The 20,028-nt window shown below is 47.9% G+C and overlaps 2 protein-coding genes across 2 annotated transcripts; both read right to left on the bottom strand.

Moving 5' to 3' along the window:
* Positions 1-2,803: 2,803 nt before the first annotated feature.
* Positions 2,804-4,030, bottom strand: LOC132874194 (protein BTG1-like). Its single transcript, XM_060910184.1, has 2 exons — positions 3,913-4,030; positions 2,804-3,090 (listed from the first exon to the last, which is right to left on the bottom strand). Exons 1-2 carry the CDS (start codon positions 4,028-4,030, stop codon positions 2,804-2,806), a joined length of 405 nt encoding a protein of 134 aa, XP_060766167.1.
* A 12,079-nt stretch (positions 4,031-16,109) lies between these two features.
* LOC132873952 (protein BTG1-like) lies at positions 16,110-18,114 on the bottom strand. Its single transcript, XM_060909776.1, has 2 exons — positions 17,997-18,114; positions 16,110-16,456 (listed from the first exon to the last, which is right to left on the bottom strand). The coding sequence occupies exons 1-2, from the start codon at positions 18,112-18,114 to the stop codon at positions 16,110-16,112; spliced, it is 465 nt and encodes a 154-aa protein (XP_060765759.1).
* Positions 18,115-20,028: the final 1,914 nt, after the last annotated feature.

The raw sequence follows: 20,028 nt of genomic DNA, 5'->3' as shown, positions 1-20,028 counted from the left end.
AGCAGAATGAGATTTGGATTTTCCTAGCGCCGCCTCCTCCGTTTCCTTGGTGACGGGTGCAGCCCGAGGCTTCGGGATGGATTTCAGGACTGAACGGGGAGTATAAGCCTGTTTAAAATTATCCCAAATCTTCTTCATATCATACCATTTGGCATATCCTTCCCGCATATACGGGCGATCCCATCCGGGGTCCCCTAATCCCTCATAAATCATGCGATGGGCCGATGCAAGATAACCAGGATCGAAAGTACCTCGGCGAGGATATGAAGGAATTTGAGGGTTGGCCTCGGTCCAACCTGCCAAATTATCGAGCCAAGGAGAAACATAATAAGCGAAACCGCACCTAGTCATCCATTCGGCCGGGGTTTCCCCTGGCGCAGGCTTAGGGAACGAGCTTCCCATCGTACAATGACAACAAACGGATCTGAAGAGGAACAGACAACAAATATAGTACAAATTTGTATAGCGCGCTCTTCCTGGACTCGAACCAGGGAAAACTGTCCTCCGTAGGACACTACGAAACTACTGCCAACCAGGTAGTCAATCAAACATGTCTTACCTGATTGAGAGTATCACGTCGGGGTCACCAAATTGTTAGAACCTGTGTCTGTCTCAGTTCAGATGCGTTGACGTAAGAGCGCTCTGGAGCAGGGTTAAAACAAACCACACGAGTTAAATCAATCTGGTTTATTCAAGCACTGCTCAGTGATACACAGAGAGAGCAGGGTTTATATACATCAGAAGCTTGCGTGACAAGATAAGTAAGGGGCTCGGGGGCACAAGGTCAACTCGCCAGATAAGGAGTCGTTTTTATTATACATGAAAGAGCAGACCATACACCCCCTAGAACAGGAGGAACCAGGAATGTGGTTTCAGCGAAACTAGAAGGTACAGAGAAAATAAAAGAGTATGTTCTCGCGATTATGCACGTTTACCAGGGTGTGAAAGGGTCATAAAGCTCAGGACAGCTATGCACGAGAACACACACAATCTTACAATGAGGTGTCGATAATAGTGATCACCTTCACCGGTGTCCACCATTATCGACACCCTGTGGAATTAAGTGACATTTACAACTGTTATGTATCAATCTTTGTGTAACATTGCTGAAGTAGATTAAGTACTTTAAAAAAAATGCTGTGATTTATAATATTTTTTTTCTGATTCATGACAAAATGGAATGCTTATAGAGTATTTGGAATACTATCGCAATAAATAGAATTAGACCAGAATTAAATTCCTAGCATACAAAAAAAATTACATGCTTGAAGTATTCAGGTTTTTCTATTCCATTCAGAAAATATTTTTTTGCAGTTTGTTGTAAATCTCTACCACATTTTAAAATATCAGTAGACATATATTTTGGTTCGAGGAATAACATGTGACCTTTGACCTGGATTTTCATGTGGTTACAATGTTGATTGCCTGTTGATATTTATTGGTAAACTACAAAACTAGAAATTAATACAAACAACAACAAATGATTAACAAAATGTGATCTATGAAAATACGTAGAAAGTGGAACAAAAATATTTTCTGACAGGTTAAACATTATCGGTTCATTCGTTTAAAAACATGAGAATTACGTAAGCACCGACATCGATATATTTATATAAAAGATATTTTGTACTAAATGTAAGTCTATGTAAAACAAATTTTAAATAAAAACTATGTTTTGTTCACTTAATACCGCATACCGATTATTTTTTTATAAATAATCATCTGGATGTTGATAATTGTGGAACGGTGTCGATAACTGTGGACAAATGTGTCGATAATTGTAGAACGATGTCACGTGATCTGATACGCTAAGTAATTGGGAATCAACTCATTTTTTTCCAGTGGAAGCTTGAGTAATTATTCATGCACAATTTATGTATTGAAAGTATTTTCTACTTTAGCAATGGTCAAAAGATTGTTAAAGTGTCAATAATTGTAGTCGCCACTCTATAATAAACTCAATAGCAAAATTAATATCACAGTCAGTTATGTTTAATTAATTTAAGGAAGCAAAGAATTGTGATCACAATTACAATATGATAGAGCCTTTGCTGTGTATATGGTGAAGTCAGTGTTTAAATGTCATTCATTCATCTTGAGTAACCGCCTTATCCTGGTCAGGGTCATAGGAAAAAAGAAATACCTATTCCAATATTTTTGATCGCTTGGAAAAATGGGTGGGTTCAAACAAAAGGTGCCACATTCACAAATTTGTTTAACACATCAGAAGCTGAAAGTCTATCATCTCATATTGTTTGGGTGGGTGACTATTCTCGCAGCAGCAACACTGATAAGGTAGTGTATCTGTCACTGGTATGAGTGGATCAATGTGAGCCTCTGGTGAACCCTTTCCATTGATGGATGGTGGTAGAGAGGGGCTAGAAATTATATAGCAACAAATGGGCTACAGTTTCACCTAAAATGTGTACTTACTGTATTTATAAAATGCATTACACATTATGCAAATGTAATATAAAACACTGAAAAAAAATTGAAGCATTATCTTTAATCAGAATATATTTACAAATGATAAAATAATAAAAATAAAAATACATTTACAAATATTTACAGGTGTTAAAATCAAGCACTGGATCAAAATATATCCAATTTATTCAGTCATTAAAATCCATCCATCCATCCATTGTCCATAACCGCTTATCCTGTGCAGAGTTGCAGGCAAGCTGTAGCCTATCCCAGCTGATTATGGGTGAGAGGTAGGGTACACCCTGGACAAGTCGGCAGATCATCACAGGGCTGTCATTAAAATCATCATTTAAAATGTTAAAACAAATGTGCAGAGAGATTAGCTAGAGACGGTCATCATGGAGTTCAGATGAGTCTCCGGTGGCGGTGGTGTGGACTCATATAGTACACATATGGACCCATTCTCCCCTATACGATAGGACACTTCGTAGGGGTCGACCCACACTGTAAGTTCACAGGGTAAAAGGGAGAAAAGCTGCTCCATGCTGAGACCAATGTTGTAAGCAGCCTTCCCTACTAGCGGGTCCATCCTGTGATTGATCCGGATACAGCGGTATCCCGAACCTCTAAACGGTGCATCGGGGAACCAGTAATGCTCATAATGCTCTACAATCAAGAAAAAATACTTTTCGAAACTCTGTTCAACTTGCATATTGTTTTAAGAATAGATTTGTTATTAGAATGCCATGACTATCATTCACTTGGGATGAGGTTCTCAAGAAAGGCAGCATTTCTGGCCAGCATTATTGCTCCCGAGATAAAAAGCTGTCCTATTGAAAATATAAAGTCTGTTTTACACTGTCTGATTTCAGCAGTCTTTTAAGATTCGTCGATTGTATGAGATGATCCCAATAAAATCTTGGCCGGATATGAAAACAGACTGTGCAATAACATGTTCTTCATGTCAGAAAAAAACAGCAATGTCGCATCTGGAACACACCACAACACCCTGACAAAAAGTTTTGCATGTCAGAATTTTTTTTGTATTTTCTCCCCTAGCACTCTTATGATGTGTTCCTTAACATTCCTTCTGTAGTCATGATTGACAATTTTTTGACCCTCCTCCGCAACAGCATACAAGGACGTAGACAATGACTGGTCGGTGTTGACAGTCTCCGGACCAAGACATTGCAAGAAGTTATGGAACTATGATTGCCTAATCTGACATGGTGACCATCATCAAAGACAAAATATAATGTAGTCTGAGCCCAGCATTAAATATAGGTGGGGTTTTTTATACATCAGTGACTTGAACTGAGAGTCACACTAATAAGCTTTCCTGTTTTATCATAGCAAGGGGTCACTATAATTGTAAAGGTACTTGTCCATTTCAGTGAAAATGAAAAATAAATAGATTGAATAAAGAAAAATATTGTGTGGATACTTTGGTCAGAACTCATAGGTGTGTAATGTCATGTTTAATCTGACCTCCTAATGCCTCTTCCAGAGAATGACTGAAGTGTTGAAGTTGTTCTTCAGACAGGAGTCCTCTTCCTCTCAATAATTTGGTGATAAAGTTCACAGCTGTGGTCACCTCGACTTTCATCTCAAAATATCTTCATAAACTGCAAAATATCATACAAAACATTTTACTTTCCAAGGTACAGCTTTTATGTAAAAATGAAACACAAGCTAGTCTTTGAGTTAGCTTTTAGTCCTCTGGCCTGAAGAGTAGATTGGCACTTTTTCTTTGTTCATAATACAAAAATAAAACGACTATTAAAGACAACTCACCTTCTCCAAACTTGTCAAAACTAATTCACATGGACTTTCTCAGTCTTTTCTAATCGCAAACTGAACAATACATCCAACGCAAATGTAAAATTAATCGACTTTCTTTCAACTAAACTTCACTTCAACAGCACAGATCAAAAGATTCTCAACAGTGTCTGTATTCCAAATAGTTGCAGAATCACTCTCTATATATATGCTTCTAATGGAATATGGAATGAGAAGCTTACTGGTGGGGTGGGGGGTTCCATTCAGGCTGGGGCGGAGTTTTTATTTCAAAGGTGGGGGAGGGGGGCCCCTAAAATACAGGCACAAATCCCCAAAAGACCTTAAGTTTTTCAGATTCCCCTACCTGAAGTTTATCTGCTGTACTCCGGTCTGTATTGCAAAAGAAATCTTGATCTCAATTAAATTAACTGATTAAATGAAGGCTGTATATAAAAGAGGGAATAACTCGGAGGAAAGTTCATCCCTCCGATATAGTTCCACAGACTTGGCAAGGAGCACTGAAGATATTCTGGAGACCCATGGTGGCGTCACGACTAAGACACTTCATTTTGGTTTTAATTTGTCACCCATCTGTACCACAGCCTGTCATACCTTATTGCTTGATTCTGTAATTTGTAATTCACTCACCGCTCCACTTTCTGCATGCTGTTCCTGCTCCCTGCCATTCACCTGGGGCAGCTGTCCCTGCTCCCTACCTATCACCTGGGGCAGCTGTCCCTACTCCCTGCCTATCACCTGGGGCAGCTGTTCCTGCTGCCTGCCCATGACCTGGGGCAGCTGTTCCTGTTTCCTGCCTATCACCTGGGGCAGCTGTCCCTGCTCCCTGCCTATCACCTGGGGCAGCTGTTTCTGCTCCCTGCCCATCAGCTGAAGCAGCTGTTCCTGCTGCCTGCCCATGACCTGCGGCAGCTGTTCCTGTTTCCTGCCTATCACCTGGGGCAGCTGTTCCTGCTCCCTGCCTATCACCTGAGCCAGCTGTTCCTGCTCCCTGCTTATCACCTGGGGCAGCTGTCTCTGCTCCCTGTCCATCACCTGGGACAGCTGTTCCTGTTTCCTGCCTATCACCTGGGGCAGCTGTCCCTGCTGCCTGGCTATCACCTGGGGCAGCTGTCCCTGCTCCCTGTCTAACAACGGGGGCAGCTGTTCCTGCTCCCTGCCTATCACCTGGGGCAGCTGTCCCTGCTCCCTGCCCATCACCTGGGGTAGCTGTCCCTGCTCCCTGCTCATCACCTGGGGCAGCTGTTCCTGCTCCCTGCCTATCACCTGGGGCAGCTCTCCCTGCTCACTGCCTAACACCTGGGGCAGCTGTTCCTGCTCCCTTCCTATCACCTGGGGCAGCTGTTCCTGCTCCCTGCATATCACCTGGGGCAGCTGTCCCTGTTTCCTGCCTATCACCTGGGGCAGATGTCCCTGCTGCCTGCCTATCACCTGGGGCAGCTGTCCCTACTCCCTGCTTATCACCTGGGTCAGCTGTCCCTGCTCCCTGCCCATCACTTGAGGCAGCTGTTCCTGCTCCCTGCCTATCACCTGGGGCAGCTGTCCCTGCTCCCTGCCTATCACCTGGGGCAGCTGTTCCTGCTCCCTGCCTATCACCTGGGGCAGCTGTTTCTGCTCCCTGCCCAGCACCTGGGGCAGCTGTCCCAACTCCCTGCCCATCACTTGGGACAGCTGTTCCTGTTTCCTGCCTATCACCTGGGGTAGCTGTTCCTGCTGCCTGCCTATCACCTGGGGCAGCTGTCCCTGTTCTGTGCCCATCAGTTGGGACAGCTGTTCCTGTTTCCTGCCTATCACCTGGGGCAGCTGTCCCTGCTGCGTGCCTATCACCTGGGGTAGCTGTCCCTGCTCCCTGCCCATCACTTGGGGCAGCTGTTCCTGTTCCCTGCCTATCACCTGGGGCAGGTGTCCCTGCTCCCTGCCTATCACCTGGGGCAGCTGTCCCTGCTCCCTGCCGATCCCTTGGGACAGCTGTTCCTGCTCCCTGCCCATCACCTGGGGCAGCTGTCACTACTCCCTGCCCATCACCTGAAGCACTTGTCCCTGTTCCCTGCCTATCACCTGGGGCAGCTGCCCGTACTACCTGCCTATCACGTGCGGCAGCTGTTCCTGCTCCCTGCCTATCACTTGGGGCAACTGTCCCTGCTCCCTGCCTAACACCTGGGGCAGCTCTTCCTGCTCCCTGCCTATCACATGGGACAGCTGTTTCTGCTCCCTGCCCAGCACCTGGGGCAGCTGTCCCTGCTCTGTGCCCATCATTTGGGACAGCTGTTCCTGTTCCCTGCCTATCACCTGGGGCAGGTGTCCCTGCTCCCTGCCTATCACCTGGGGCAGCTGTCCCTACTCCCTGCCCATCAGTTGGGACAGCTGTTCCTGTTTCCTGCCTATCACCTGGGGTAGCTGTTCCTGCTCCCTGCCTATCACCTGGGACAGCTGTCCCTGCTCCCTGCCCATTACCTGGGACAGCTGTTCCTGCTCCCTGCCTATCACCTGGGGCAGCTGTCCCTGCTCCCTGCCTATCACCTGGGGCAGCTGTCCCTGCTCCCTGCCTATCACATGGGGCAGCTGTTTCTGCTCCCTGCCCGGCACCTGGGGCAGCTGTCCCTGCTCTGTGCCCATCATTTGGGACAGCTGTTCCTGTTCCCTGCCTATCACCTGGGGCAGGTGTCCCTGCTCCCTGCCTATCACCTGGGGCAGCTGTCCCTGCTCCCTGCCGATCCCTTGGGACAGCTGTCCCTGCTCCCTGCCGATCCCTTGGGACAGCTGTTCCTGCTCCCTGCCCATCACCTGGGGCAGCTGTCCCTACTCCCTGCCCATCACCTGGAGCACTTGTCCCTGTTCCCTGCCTATCACCTGGGGCAGCTGCCCGTACTACCTGCCTATCATGTGCGGCAGCTGTTCCTGCTCCCTGCCTATCACCTGGGGCAACTGTCCCTGCTCCCTGCCTAACACCTGGGGCAGCTGTTCCTGCTCCCTGCCTATCACATGGGGCAGCTGTTTCTGCTCCCTGCCCAGCACCTGGGGCAGCTGTCCCTGCTCTGTGCCCATCATTTGGGACAGCTGTTCCTGTTTCCTGCCTATCACCTGGGGCAGCTGTCCCTGCTGCCTGCCTATCACCTGGGACAGCTGTTCCTGCTCCCTGCCCATCACCTGGGGCAGCTGTCCCTACTCCCTGCCCATCACCTGGAGCACTTGTCCCTGTTCCCTGCCTATCACCTGGGGCAGCTGCCCGTGCTACCTGCCTATCACATGCGGCAGCTGTTCCTGCTCCCTGCCTATCACCTGGGGCAACTGTCCCTGCTCCCTGCCTAACACCTGGGGCAGCTGTTCCTGCTCCCTGCCTATCACATGGGGCAGCTGTTTCTGCTCCCTGCCCAGCACCTGGGGCAGCTGTCCCTGCTCTGTGTCCATCATTTGGGACAGCTGTTCCTGTTTCCTGCCTATCACCTGGGGCAGCTGTCCCTGCTGCCTGCCTATCACCTGGGACAGCTGTCCCTACTCCCTGCCCATCACTTGGGACAGCTGTTCCTGTTTCCTGCCTATCACCTGGGGTAGCTGTTCCTGCTCCCTGCCTATCACCTGGGGCAGCTGTCCCTGCTCTGTGCCCATCATTTGGGACAGCTGTTCCTGTTTCCTGCCTATCACCTGGGGCAGCTGTCCCTGCTCCCTGCCTATCACCTGGGACAGCTGTCCCTGCTCCCTGCCCATTACCTGGGACAGGTGTTCCTGCTCCCTGCCTATCACCTGGGGCAGCTGTCCCTGCTCCCTGCCTATCACCTGGGGCAGCTGTCCCTGCTACCTGCCTATCACATGGGGCAGCTGTTCCTGTTTCCTGCCTATCACCTGGGGCAGCTGTCCCTGCTCCCTGCCCATCCCTTGGGACAGCTGTTCCTGCTCCCTGCCCATCACCTGGGGCAGCTGTTCCTGCTCGCTGCCCATCACCTGGGGCAACTGTCCCTGCTCCCTGCCCATCACCTGGGACAGCTGTTCCTGCTCCCTGCCCATCACCTGGGGCAGCTGTTCCTGCTCGCTGCCCATCACCTGGGGCAACTGTCCCTGCTCCCTGCCCATCACCTGGGGCAGCTGTCCCTGCTCCCTGCCCATCACCTGGGGCAGCTGTCCCTGCTCCCTGCCCATCACCTGGGGCAGGTGTTCCTGCTCCCTGCCTGTCACCTGGGGCAGCTGTTCCTGCTCCCTGCCTATCACCTGGGGCAGCTGTTCCTGCTCCCTGCCTATCACCTGGGGCAGCTGTTTCTGCTCCCTGCCCAGCACCTGGGGCAGCTGTCCCAACTCCCTGCCCATCACTTGGGACAGCTGTTCCTGTTTCCTGCCTATCACCTGGGGTAGCTGTTCCTGCTGCCTGCCTATCACCTGGGGCAGCTGTCCCTGTTCTGTGCCCATCAGTTGGGACAGCTGTTCCTGTTTCCTGCCTATCACCTGGGGCAGCTGTCCCTGCTGCGTGCCTATCACCTGGGGTAGCTGTCCCTGCTCCCTGCCCATCACTTGGGGCAGCTGTTCCTGTTCCCTGCCTATCACCTGGGGCAGGTGTCCCTGCTCCCTGCCTATCACCTGGGGCAGCTGTCCCTGCTCCCTGCCGATCCCTTGGGACAGCTGTTCCTGCTCCCTGCCCATCACCTGGGGCAGCTGTCACTACTCCCTGCCCATCACCTGAAGCACTTGTCCCTGTTCCCTGCCTATCACCTGGGGCAGCTGCCCGTACTACCTGCCTATCACGTGCGGCAGCTGTTCCTGCTCCCTGCCTATCACTTGGGGCAACTGTCCCTGCTCCCTGCCTAACACCTGGGGCAGCTCTTCCTGCTCCCTGCCTATCACATGGGGCAGCTGTTTCTGCTCCCTGCCCAGCACCTGGGGCAGCTGTCCCTGCTCTGTGCCCATCATTTGGGACAGCTGTTCCTGTTCCCTGCCTATCACCTGGGGCAGGTGTCCCTGCTCCCTGCCTATCACCTGGGGCAGCTGTCCCTGCTCCCTGCCGATCCCTTGGGACAGCTGTTCCTGTTTCCTGCCTATCACCTGGGGCAGCTGTCCCTGCTCCCTGCCGATCCCTTGGGACAGCTGTTCCTGCTCCCTGCCCATCACCTGGGGCAGCTGTCCCTACTCCCTGCCCATCACCTGGAGCACTTGTCCCTGTTCCCTGCCTATCACCTGGGGCAGCTGCCCGTGCTACCTGCCTATTGCATGCGGCAGCTGTTCCTGCTCCCTGCCTATCACCTGGGGCAACTGTCCCTGCTCCCTGCCTAACACCTGGGGCAGCTGTTCCTGCTCCCTGCCTATCACATGGGGCAGCTGTTTCTGCTCCCTGCCCAGCACCTGGGGCAGCTGTCCCTGCTCTGTGTCCATCATTTGGGACAGCTGTTCCTGTTTCCTGCCTATCACCTGGGGCAGCTGTCCCTGCTGCCTGCCTATCACCTGGGACAGCTGTCCCTACTCCCTGCCCATCACTTGGGACAGCTGTTCCTGTTTCCTGCCTATCACCTGGGGTAGCTGTTCCTGCTCCCTGCCTATCACCTGGGGCAGCTGTCCCTGCTCTGTGCCCATCATTTGGGACAGCTGTTCCTGTTTCCTGCCTATCACCTGGGGCAGCTGTCCCTGCTCCCTGCCTATCACCTGGGACAGCTGTCCCTGCTCCCTGCCCATTACCTGGGACAGCTGTTCCTGCTCCCTGCCTATCACCTGGGGCAGCTGTCCCTGCTCCCTGCCTATCACCTGGGGCAGCTGTCCCTGCTCCCTGCCCATCCCTTGGGACAGCTGTCCCTGCTGCCTGCCTATCACCTGGGGCAGCTGTCCCTGCTCCCTGCCCATTACCTGGGACAGCTGTCCCTGCTGCCTGCCTATCACCTGGGGCAGCTGTCCCTGCTCCCTGCCTATCACCTGGGGCAGCTGTCCCTGCTCCCTGCCCATCCCTTGGGACAGGTGTTCCTGCTCCCTGCCCATCACCTGGGGCAGCTGTCCCTACTCCCTGCCTAACACCTGGGGCAGCTGTCCCTGCTACCTGCCTATCACATGGGGCAGCTGTTCCTGTTTCCTGCCTATCACCTGGGGCATGTGTTCCTGCTCCCTGCCTATCACCTGGGGCAGCTGTCCCTGCTCCCTGCCCATCCCTTGGGACAGCTGTTCCTGCTCCCTGCCCATCACCTGGGGCAGCTGTTCCTGCTCCCTGCCCATCACCTGGGGCAGCTGTCCCTGCTCCCTGCCCATCACCTGGGGCAGCTGTCCCTGCTCCCTGCCCATCACCTGGGGCAGCTGTCCCTGCTCCCTGCCCATCACCTGGGGCAGGTGTTCCTGCTCCCTGCCTGTCACCTGGGGCAGGTGTTCCTGCTCCCTGCCCATCACCTGGGGCAGCTATTCCTGCTCCCTGCCCATCACCTGGGGCAGCTGTTCCTGCTCCCTGCCTATCACCTGGGGCAGCTGTCCCTGCTACCAGCCTATCACCTGGGGCAGCTGTTCCTGCTCCCTGCCCATCACCTGGGGCAGGTGTTCCTGCTCCCTGCCCATCACCTGGGGTAGGTGTTCCTGTTCCCTGCCTATCACCTGGGGCAGGTGTTCCTGCTCCCTGCCCATCACCTGGGGCAGCTGTCCCTGATCCCTGCCCATCACCTGGGCCAGCTGTTCCTGCTCCCTGCCTATCACCTGGGGCAGCAGTTCCTGCTGAGTTACAGACACAAGAAATTATTTCCAAATAAAAATACTTTCATGAATGAAAGTGTTATACCGTAATGATTTACAGATTAAAATGGCATATGAACCATTTACAGGTCTAATTGATTTATAATTGTATTGAGAAAGTGGGAGAGCTTATTTCTTCTTTCTGTAATTTGTTTTCACTAATCTCTCCACTGCCATTGAGTGAAGAAGTACAGTAGTAGACTGACTGTGCTTGTTTGAAATAACATTCAAAAAAATAATTTTCTATTGCTAGCCAACTTGAAGATGTTGACAAAGTGATACCAACATGATCTCACTATGATTATTCGTAACATAACGTTAGCCAACTTAATATAGAGTATGTCTGAAGACATCACTCACATTCTTTTTTGAAAAAAAAAGTCAAAAAAGCAACAAAATATGGAACAAAAGTATTTGATGATAAGAACATATCTTTTATTAATTTTTCAAGAATTATTTTTATAGCATTTTCCCAAATTGTTACTATCATTTCACCAGTTTGTTTACATTCTACGTGGAAATTATATTGTCGGACATTTTGTATAAAGTTTTTATTTATTGAATTTGCAAAAAATAAAATAAAAATCCTCTGTTTCTCAAAATCCAGTGAATATGGATTGAATAAAACAGTTATTCCATTCAATCTCATCGTACATGGCTTATAGCCAACTTGGCTATCAGCTCATGTACGACTCGATTTTGTGGAATAACTGTTTTATAAAACAGTTACTCCACGAAATCGAGTCGTACATGAGCTGATAGCCGAGTTGGCTATAAGCCATGTAGGATGAGGTAGTTGGGTATGGTGGTAGTTGGAAAGGACTGCTGCCTTCTGTGGGTCCCTCAGGATCAGGACCATCCGACCTTTAGTCAGCCATTCCGGATGAGTCCCAGCAGCTGGTTCATCTGTGCTGCCAAGTTCTTTAGCCAGTAGGCGTGAACCATATCCGGGCCTGGGGCTGTCCAGTTCTTCATTTTCGAGACTCTTACTTGAATATCTGCCACAGTGATGGTTACTGGGTCTTGTTCAGGGAGATTGCTGTGTTTGTTTCTCAGGTCTGTTGGCCACTGAGCACTGTCATTATATGATTTTTCCTTCTCCCATATCCTTTTCCAGTATTGTTCAGTCTCCAGCCTTAGTGGATCTGGAACCATGTTGTTATTACTCTGCCACTGGTGTACAGCTTGTGTACCTCCTTAGATGAGTAGCCAGGGCTGTGAGTCTTTGTTTGGCACTCTCTAGGGCCTCAGGTATGCACAGCTTGCTGTATTTCTCATACCTTTCTGGATAGCTGGCTAACTTCTCTCCAGGTCACCTTGGTCTTAGTCTCTAATCTTCTCTTCTATGGTGGACTATTGCAACTTATGGTTAGTGTCCATCTTATAGCCAAGCAGGATCATATATCAGCTTGTTGGTCATAGTAGGGATTGTTCATACTGCTGCTTCGAGGAGGTTTTCAGGAGGTACTTCACATGGTAGTCAGGAACAGCGGTTCCAGGTGTTCAGCTTTGTGACTATCTTCAATTTCAGGTCAGCTGCTCGTGCATTAAGCTCTTGCTTGCAAGGTTGTGCTGGGGGGTTCCCAGTCTCAATCTCTGAGTGTGGGGATGATGATAACCCCCCTGAACTGGTACCCTGACTCCTCCTTGCCTCCTTCTCATCAATCTCTAGTTACGATAGCAGTTGCTGTTTTTTACTGTAGATGCTGGGTATCGAAGCATCCATTGGTCCCACATCCAATGTTGCCTCAACCAGGACACAAACCCATGACCTCTTGCACCAGAGTGCATTAAGTCAGTGTTGTTATCAGCTGAGCTGTCCACCAGCATGGTGGTGGATATACAACCCCGATTCCAAAAAAGTTGGGACAAAGTACAAATTGTAAATAAAAACGCAATGCAATAATTTACAAATCTCAAAAACTGATATTGTATTCACAGTAGAACATAGACAACATATCAAATGTCAAAAGTGAGACATTTTGAAATTTCATGCCAAATATTGGCTCATTTGAAATTTCATGACAGCAACACATCTCAAAAAAGTTGGGACGGGGCAATAAGAGGCTGGAAAAGTTAAAGGTACAAAAAAGGAACAGCTGGAGGACCAAATTGCAACTCATTAGGTCAATTGGCAATAGGTCATTAACATGACTGGGTATAAAAAGAGCATCTTGGAGTGGCAGCGGCTCTCAGAAGTAAAGACGGGAAGAGGATCACCAATCCCTCTAATTCTGCGCCGACAAATAGTGGAGCAATATCAGAAAGGAGTTCGACAGTGTAAAATTGCAAAGAGTTTGAACATATCATCATCTACAGTGCATAATATCATCAAAAGATTCAGAGAATCTGGAAGAATTTCTGTACGTAAGAGTCAAGGCCGGAAAACCATACTGGGTGCCCGTGATCTTCGGGCCCTTAGACGGCACTGCATCACAGACATGCTTCTGTATTGGAAATCACAAAATGGGCTAAGGAATGTTTCCAGAGAACATTATCTGTGAACACAATTCACCGTGCCATCCGTTGCTGCCAGCTAAAACTCTATAGTTCAAAGAAGAAGCCGTATCTAAACATGATCCAGAAGCGCAGACGTCTTCTCTGGGCCAAGGCTCATTTATTTATTTATTTATTTTAAGATATTTTTTGGGCTTTTTTTTCACCTTTATTGGATAGGACAGTGTAGAGACAGGAAATGAGCGGGAGAGAGAGACGGAGAGGGATCAGGAAATGACCTCGGGTCGGAATCGAACCCGGGTCCCCGGATTCATGGTATGGCGCCTTATCCACCTGAGCCACGACGCCCCCCCAAGGCTCATTTAAAATGGACTGTGGCAAAGTGGAAAACTGTTCTATGGTCAGATGAATCAAAATTTGAAGTTCTTTATGGAAATCAGGGACGCCGTGTCATTCGGACTAAAGAGGAGAAGGACGACCCAAGTTGTTATCAGCACTCAGTTCAGAAGCCTGCATCTCTGATGGTTATGGGGTTGCATTAGTGCGTGTGGCATGGGCAGCTTACACATCTGGAAAGACACCATCAATGCTGAAAGGTATATCCAGGTTCTAGAGCAACATATGCTCCCATCCAGACAACGTCTCTTTCAGGGAAGACCTTGCATTTTCCAACATGACAATGCCAAACCACATACTGCATCAATTACAGCATCATGGCTGCGTAGAAGAAGGGTCTGGGTACTGAACTGGCCAGCCTGCAGTCCAGATCTTTCACCCATAGAAAACATTTGGCGCATCATAAAACGGAAGATACGACAAAAAAGACCTAAGACAGTTGAGCAACTAGAATCCTACATTAGACAAGAATGGGTTAACATTCCTATCCCTAAACTTGAGCAACTTGTCCCCTCAGTCCCCAGACGTTTACAGACTGTTGTAAAGAGAAAAGGGGATGTCTCACCGTGGTAAACATGGCCTTGTCCCAACTTTTTTGAGATGTGTTGTTGTCATGAAATTTAAAATCACCTAATTTTTCTCTTTAAATGATACATTTTCTCAGTTAAGACATTTGATATGTCATCTATGTTCTATTCTGAATAAAATATGGAATTTTGAAACTTCCACATCATTGCATTCCGTTTTTATTTACAATTTGTACTTTGTCCCAACTTTTTTGGAATCGGGGTTGTAATATACATATACGTGGATATATGTGTGTGTGTGTGTGTGTGTGTGTGTACATATATATATATAAAATATACACACGCACTGCTCACACCCCTGCCCTATTTGCTGGTGATGTCACTGACCTGTTTCTGTCATCATCTGCTGTTATTTTCCTTGGCCAACATGTTTGTTGCTGAGTTATTCATACACCGATGGTTTCTTTCTTTTTCAGGACATTCCACATTGTTGTACTGGTTATGTCCGATGCTGGTGGAATGGCTCTGATCAATTTTTTTCTCAGCTTTAAAAGAGCTTGTTTTCCCATAGACAGCTCTCTGGTCTTCATGTTGGTTTATCCTTTTTTAACAACAAATTCAGTCTTCACAGGCAAAACCAATGGCTCATGCCAAGAGTAGACACTCCAAGCTATTCATCCATTATCTGTAGCCGCTTATCCTGTCCAACAGGGTCGCAGGCAAGCTGGAGCCTCTCCCAGCTGACTATGGGCGAGAGGCGGGGTACACCCTGGACAAGTCGCCAGGTCATTGCAGGGCTGACACATAGACAAACAACCATTCACACTCACACCTATGGTCAATTTAGAGCCACCAATTAACCTAACCTGCATGCCTTTGGATTGTGGGGGAAACCAGAGCACCTGGAGGAAACCCACACGGACACTGGGAGAGCATGCAAACTCCACACAGAAAGGCCCTCGTCGGCCGCTGGGCTCTTCTTGCTGTGAGGCGACAGTGCTAACCACTACACCGCCGTGCCATCCCTCCAAGCTATTAATTGTTTAAAGAATCAACCTGACAGGGCACACCTAGGCAAAAAGACATACCTATTCCAGTATTTTTTGATCACTTGAAAAATGGGTGGGTTCACACAAAAGTTGCCACATTCACAAAGTTGTTTAACACAAAGTCTATCATTTCATATTCATCTTTTGATCTCAAGCCCAAATATCTTGATAACATGGTAAAAATAGAAGAACTGGCCTTACCATTCTAATACTTTCAGAGGAGGAGACTTTCTTGTGATAATCAAATTTAACATACACTGTCTCATAACATTCAGCAGTATGTAAGGTGTAATGCAGTATCATGATGGTACAGCAAACATTTCACCTTCAGTTCATGTTTTAATGAACCCATGAACATTAATTCAAACTACCATGCTACATTTGAGCATATGTTATTTGGGTGGGTGACCATTCTCGCAGCAGCAACACTGATAAGGTAGTGTATCTGTCACTGGTATGAGTGGATTAATGTGGGCCTCTGATGGACCCTTTCTATTGATGGATGTGGTAGAGAGGGGTTAGAAATTATATAGCAACAAATGGGCTACAGTTTCACCTAAAATGTGCACTTACTCTAGATATAAAAAATACATTACACAAATATAACATAAAACACACTATTAAAAATTGAAGCATCATCTTTAATCAAAATATATAAAACATTTACAAATATTTAAAGGTGTTAATCAAGTACTAAATCAAAATATGTCCAATTAATTCAGTCATTAAAATTATCATTTAAAATATAAAACAAATGTGGGCCAGATGTGCAGAGAGATTAGCTGGAAAAAGTCATCACATTAAATGATTTTGAAGGGCGTGACTGACCAATTCTCAGTTTCTCTTTGCAGCTATCCAGAGAGTTCAGATGAGTCTCCGGTGGCGGTGGTGTGGACTTATACAGTACACATATGGACCCGTCCTCCCCTATACGATAGGACACTTCGTAGGGGTCGACCCACATTGTAAATTCACAAGGTAAGAGGGAGAAAAGCTGCTCCATGCTGAGACCAATGTTGTAAGCAGCCTTCCCTACTAGCGGGTCCATCCTGTGATTGATCCGGATACAGCGGTATCCCGAACCTCTAAATGGTGCATCAGGGAACCAGTGATGCTCATAATGCTCTAAAATCAAAGAAAAAATACTTTTAAAAACTCTGTTCAACTTGCATATTGTTTTAAGAATAGATTTGTTATTAGAATGTCATGACTATCATTCACTTGGGATGAGGCTCTCAAAAAAGGCAGCATTTCTGGCCAGCATTATTGCTCCCGAGATAAAAATCTGTCCTAATGAAAATATAAAGCCTGTTTTGCACTGTTTGATTTCAGCAGTCTTGTAAGATTCGTCTACTGTATGAGATGATCCCAATAAAATCTTGGCCGGATACAAAAACAGACTGTGCGATAACATGTTCTTCATGTCAGAAAAAAACAAAAATGGAACAACGTCTGGAACGCCCCAAAACACCCTGACAAAAAGTTTTGCATGTCAGAATTTTTTTGTATTTTCTCCCGTAGCGTAGTAAAAAACAACTCTTATGATGTGTTCCTTAACATTTCTTCTGTAGTCATGACTGACAATGTTTTGACCCTCCTCCAGCATGCAAGGACGTGAATGATGATTGGTCGGGGTCAAACTTGTAGTGTTGCAAGTCTCCGGACCAAGACATGGCAAGAAGTTATGGCACTATGATTGTCTAATCTGACATGGTGACCATCGTCAAAGACAAAATATAATGTAGTCTGATCCCGGCATTAAATATCTGTCTTTTTTTATACATCAGTGACTTTAACTGAAAGTCACACTTATGAGCTTTCCTTTTTTATCATAGCAAGGGGTCAGTATAATTGTAAAGGTATTTGTCCATTTCAGTGAAACTGAAAAATAAGTAGATTGAATAAAGACTAATTATTTTTTTTCGCGGTCCGGTTTCCATCAAATCCTGCGCTCTGATTGGCTGGCGAGCGGGTCCATATCCTACGATACGGACCCCAGTTACGGACCCCGGCGACTCTCTCGTTCACAACAACAACAAACATTGTAGCAATTTTTGTCAACGTTATTTTCGCATTTCTCAGAAGAATAGCATTAATTTTACATCATGAATAGCGATAACAACAGTGTTCACAGTGAAAGTGAGTTTTACTACCCTGAGGAAGAAGAAATAAAAGAAAACATTTTGGGAGAAAGCTAAAAACCTGTAACTTGCTAACGCCGAGCAAAAACATGGCTGAATCCTGAATGACTCAATTTTGTATAAATAGGGGACTACATAGGCAGCAAAATGTAGTTTTTTTCCCACCATGGAAGTGCACTTATATACTGAGGAGGAAGCCATTTGCATTACAGCCGTGAATGAGGATTCAAAATGGTGGCGCGCCTCGGCTCGGTTTTCCCTTTCGGGCGCTCTTGTTTTTTGTTAGAATTTGGTAAAGAAAAAATAAATATATTATTTACCAGCTTAAGGTCGGTCCGTATGGTGAAATACTGTGACCTCGGCATTAAATACTGACCTCGGCCCAGAGGGCCTCGGTCAGTACTTTCAAGACCTCAATTACGGTATTTCACGATACGGACCTCCCAGCTGGTAAATAACATATATATATTGTGTGAATACTTTGGTCAGAACTCATAGGTGTGTAATGTCATGTTTAATCTGACCTCCTAATGCCTCTTCCAGAGAATGACTGAAGTGTTGGAGTTGTTCTTCAGACAGGAGTCCTCTTCCTCTCAATAATTTGGTGATAAAGTTCACAGCTGTGGTCACCTCAACTTTCATCTCGAAATATCTTCATGAACTGCAAAATATCATACAAAACATTTTACTTTCCAAGGTACAGCTTTTATGTAAAAATGAAACACAAGCTAGTCTTGAAGTTAGCTTTTAGTCCTCTGGCCTGAAGAGTAAGTTGGCACTTTTTCTTTGTTCATAATACAAAAATAAAACGACTATTAAAGACAACTCACCTTCTCCAAACTTGTCAAAACTAATTCACATGGACTTTCTCAGTCTTTTCTAATCGCAAACTGAACAATACATCCAACACAAATGTAAAATTAATCGACTTTCTTTCAACTAAACTTCATTTCAACAGCACAGATCAAAAGATTCTCAACAGTGTCTGTATTCCAAATAGTTGCAGAATCACTCTCTGTATATAGGCTTCTAATGGAATACGGAATGAGAAGCTTACTGGTGGGGTGGGGGGTTCCATTCAGGCTGGGGCGGAGTTTTGATTTCAAAGGTGGGGGAGGGGCCCCCTCGAAAATACAGGCACAAATCCTCAAAAGGCCTTTTTTCGGATTCCCCTACCTGAAGTTTATCTGCTGTACTCCAGTCTGTATTGCAAAAGAAATTTTGATCTCAATTAAATTACAGTACCTGATTAAATGAAGACTGTACTGTATATAAAAGAGGGAATAACTTGGAGGAAAGTTCAAGACTTGGCAAGGAGCACTGAAGATATTCTGGAGACTCATGGTGGCGTCACTACTAAGACACTTCATTTTGGTTTTAATTTGTCACCAATCTGTATGACAGCATGTCATACCTTTTGGCTTAATTCTGTAATTTGTAATTCGTTCACCGCTCCACTTTCTACATACTGTTCCTGCTCCCTGCACATCACCTTGGGCAGCAGTTCCTGGTCTGTATCTATCACCTGGGGCAGCTGTCCCTGCTCCCTGCCTATCACCTGGGGCAGCTGTCCCTGCTCCCTGCTTATCACCTGGAACAGCTGTCCCTGACTATCAACTGGGGCAGCTGTTCCTGCTCCCTGTCCATCAGCTGAAGCAGCTGTTCCTGCTGCCTGCCCATGACCTGGGGCAGCTGTTAATGCTCCCTGCCCATCATCTGAAGCAGCTGTTCCTGCTGCCTGCCAATGACCTGGGGCAGGTGTTCCTGCTCCCTGCCTGTCACCTGGGGCAGCTGTTCCTGCTCCCTGCCCATCACCTGAAGCAGCTGCTCCTGCTGCCTGCCCATGACTTGCGGCAGGTGTTCCTGCTCCCTACCCATCACCTGGGGCAGCTATTCCTGTTCCCTGCCCATGACCTGCGGCAGGTGTTCCTTCTCACTGCCCATCACCTCGGGCAGCTGTCCCTGCTCCCTGCCCATCACTTGGGGCAGCTGTCCCTGCTCCCTGCCCATCACTTCAGGTAGCTGTCCCTGCTCCCTGCCCATCACTTCGGGCAGCTGTCCCTGCTCCCTGCCTGTCACCTGGGGCAGCTGTCCCAGCTCCCTGCCCGTCACCTGGGGCAGCTGTCCCAGCTCCCTGCCCATCACCTGGGGCAGCTGTTCATGCTCGCTGCATATCACCTGGGGCAGCTGTCTCTGCTCCCTGCCTATCACCTGGGGCAGCTGTACCTGCTCCCTGCCCATCACTTGGGGCAGCTGTCCCAGCTCCCTGCCCATCACCTTGGGCAGCTGTCTCTGCTCCCTGCCCATCACCTGGGGCAGCTGTCCCTGCTCCCTGCCCATCACCTGGGTCAGCTGTCCCAGCTCCCTGCCCAACACGTGGGGCAGCTGTCCCTGCTCGCTGCCCATCACTTCGGGCAGCTGTCCCTGCTCCCTCCCCATCACCTGGGGCAGCTGTTCCTGTTTCCTGCCTATCACCTGGGGTAGCTGTTCCTGCTCCCTGCCTATCACCTGGGGCAGCTGTACCTGCTCCCTGCCTTAGTTGGGGCAGCTGTCCCT

This window comes from Neoarius graeffei, chromosome 26, assembly GCF_027579695.1.
Source record: "Neoarius graeffei isolate fNeoGra1 chromosome 26, fNeoGra1.pri, whole genome shotgun sequence".
Classification (NCBI taxonomy): domain Eukaryota; kingdom Metazoa; phylum Chordata; class Actinopteri; order Siluriformes; family Ariidae; genus Neoarius; species Neoarius graeffei.
This window is presented reverse-complemented; position numbering and strand designations above follow the sequence as displayed.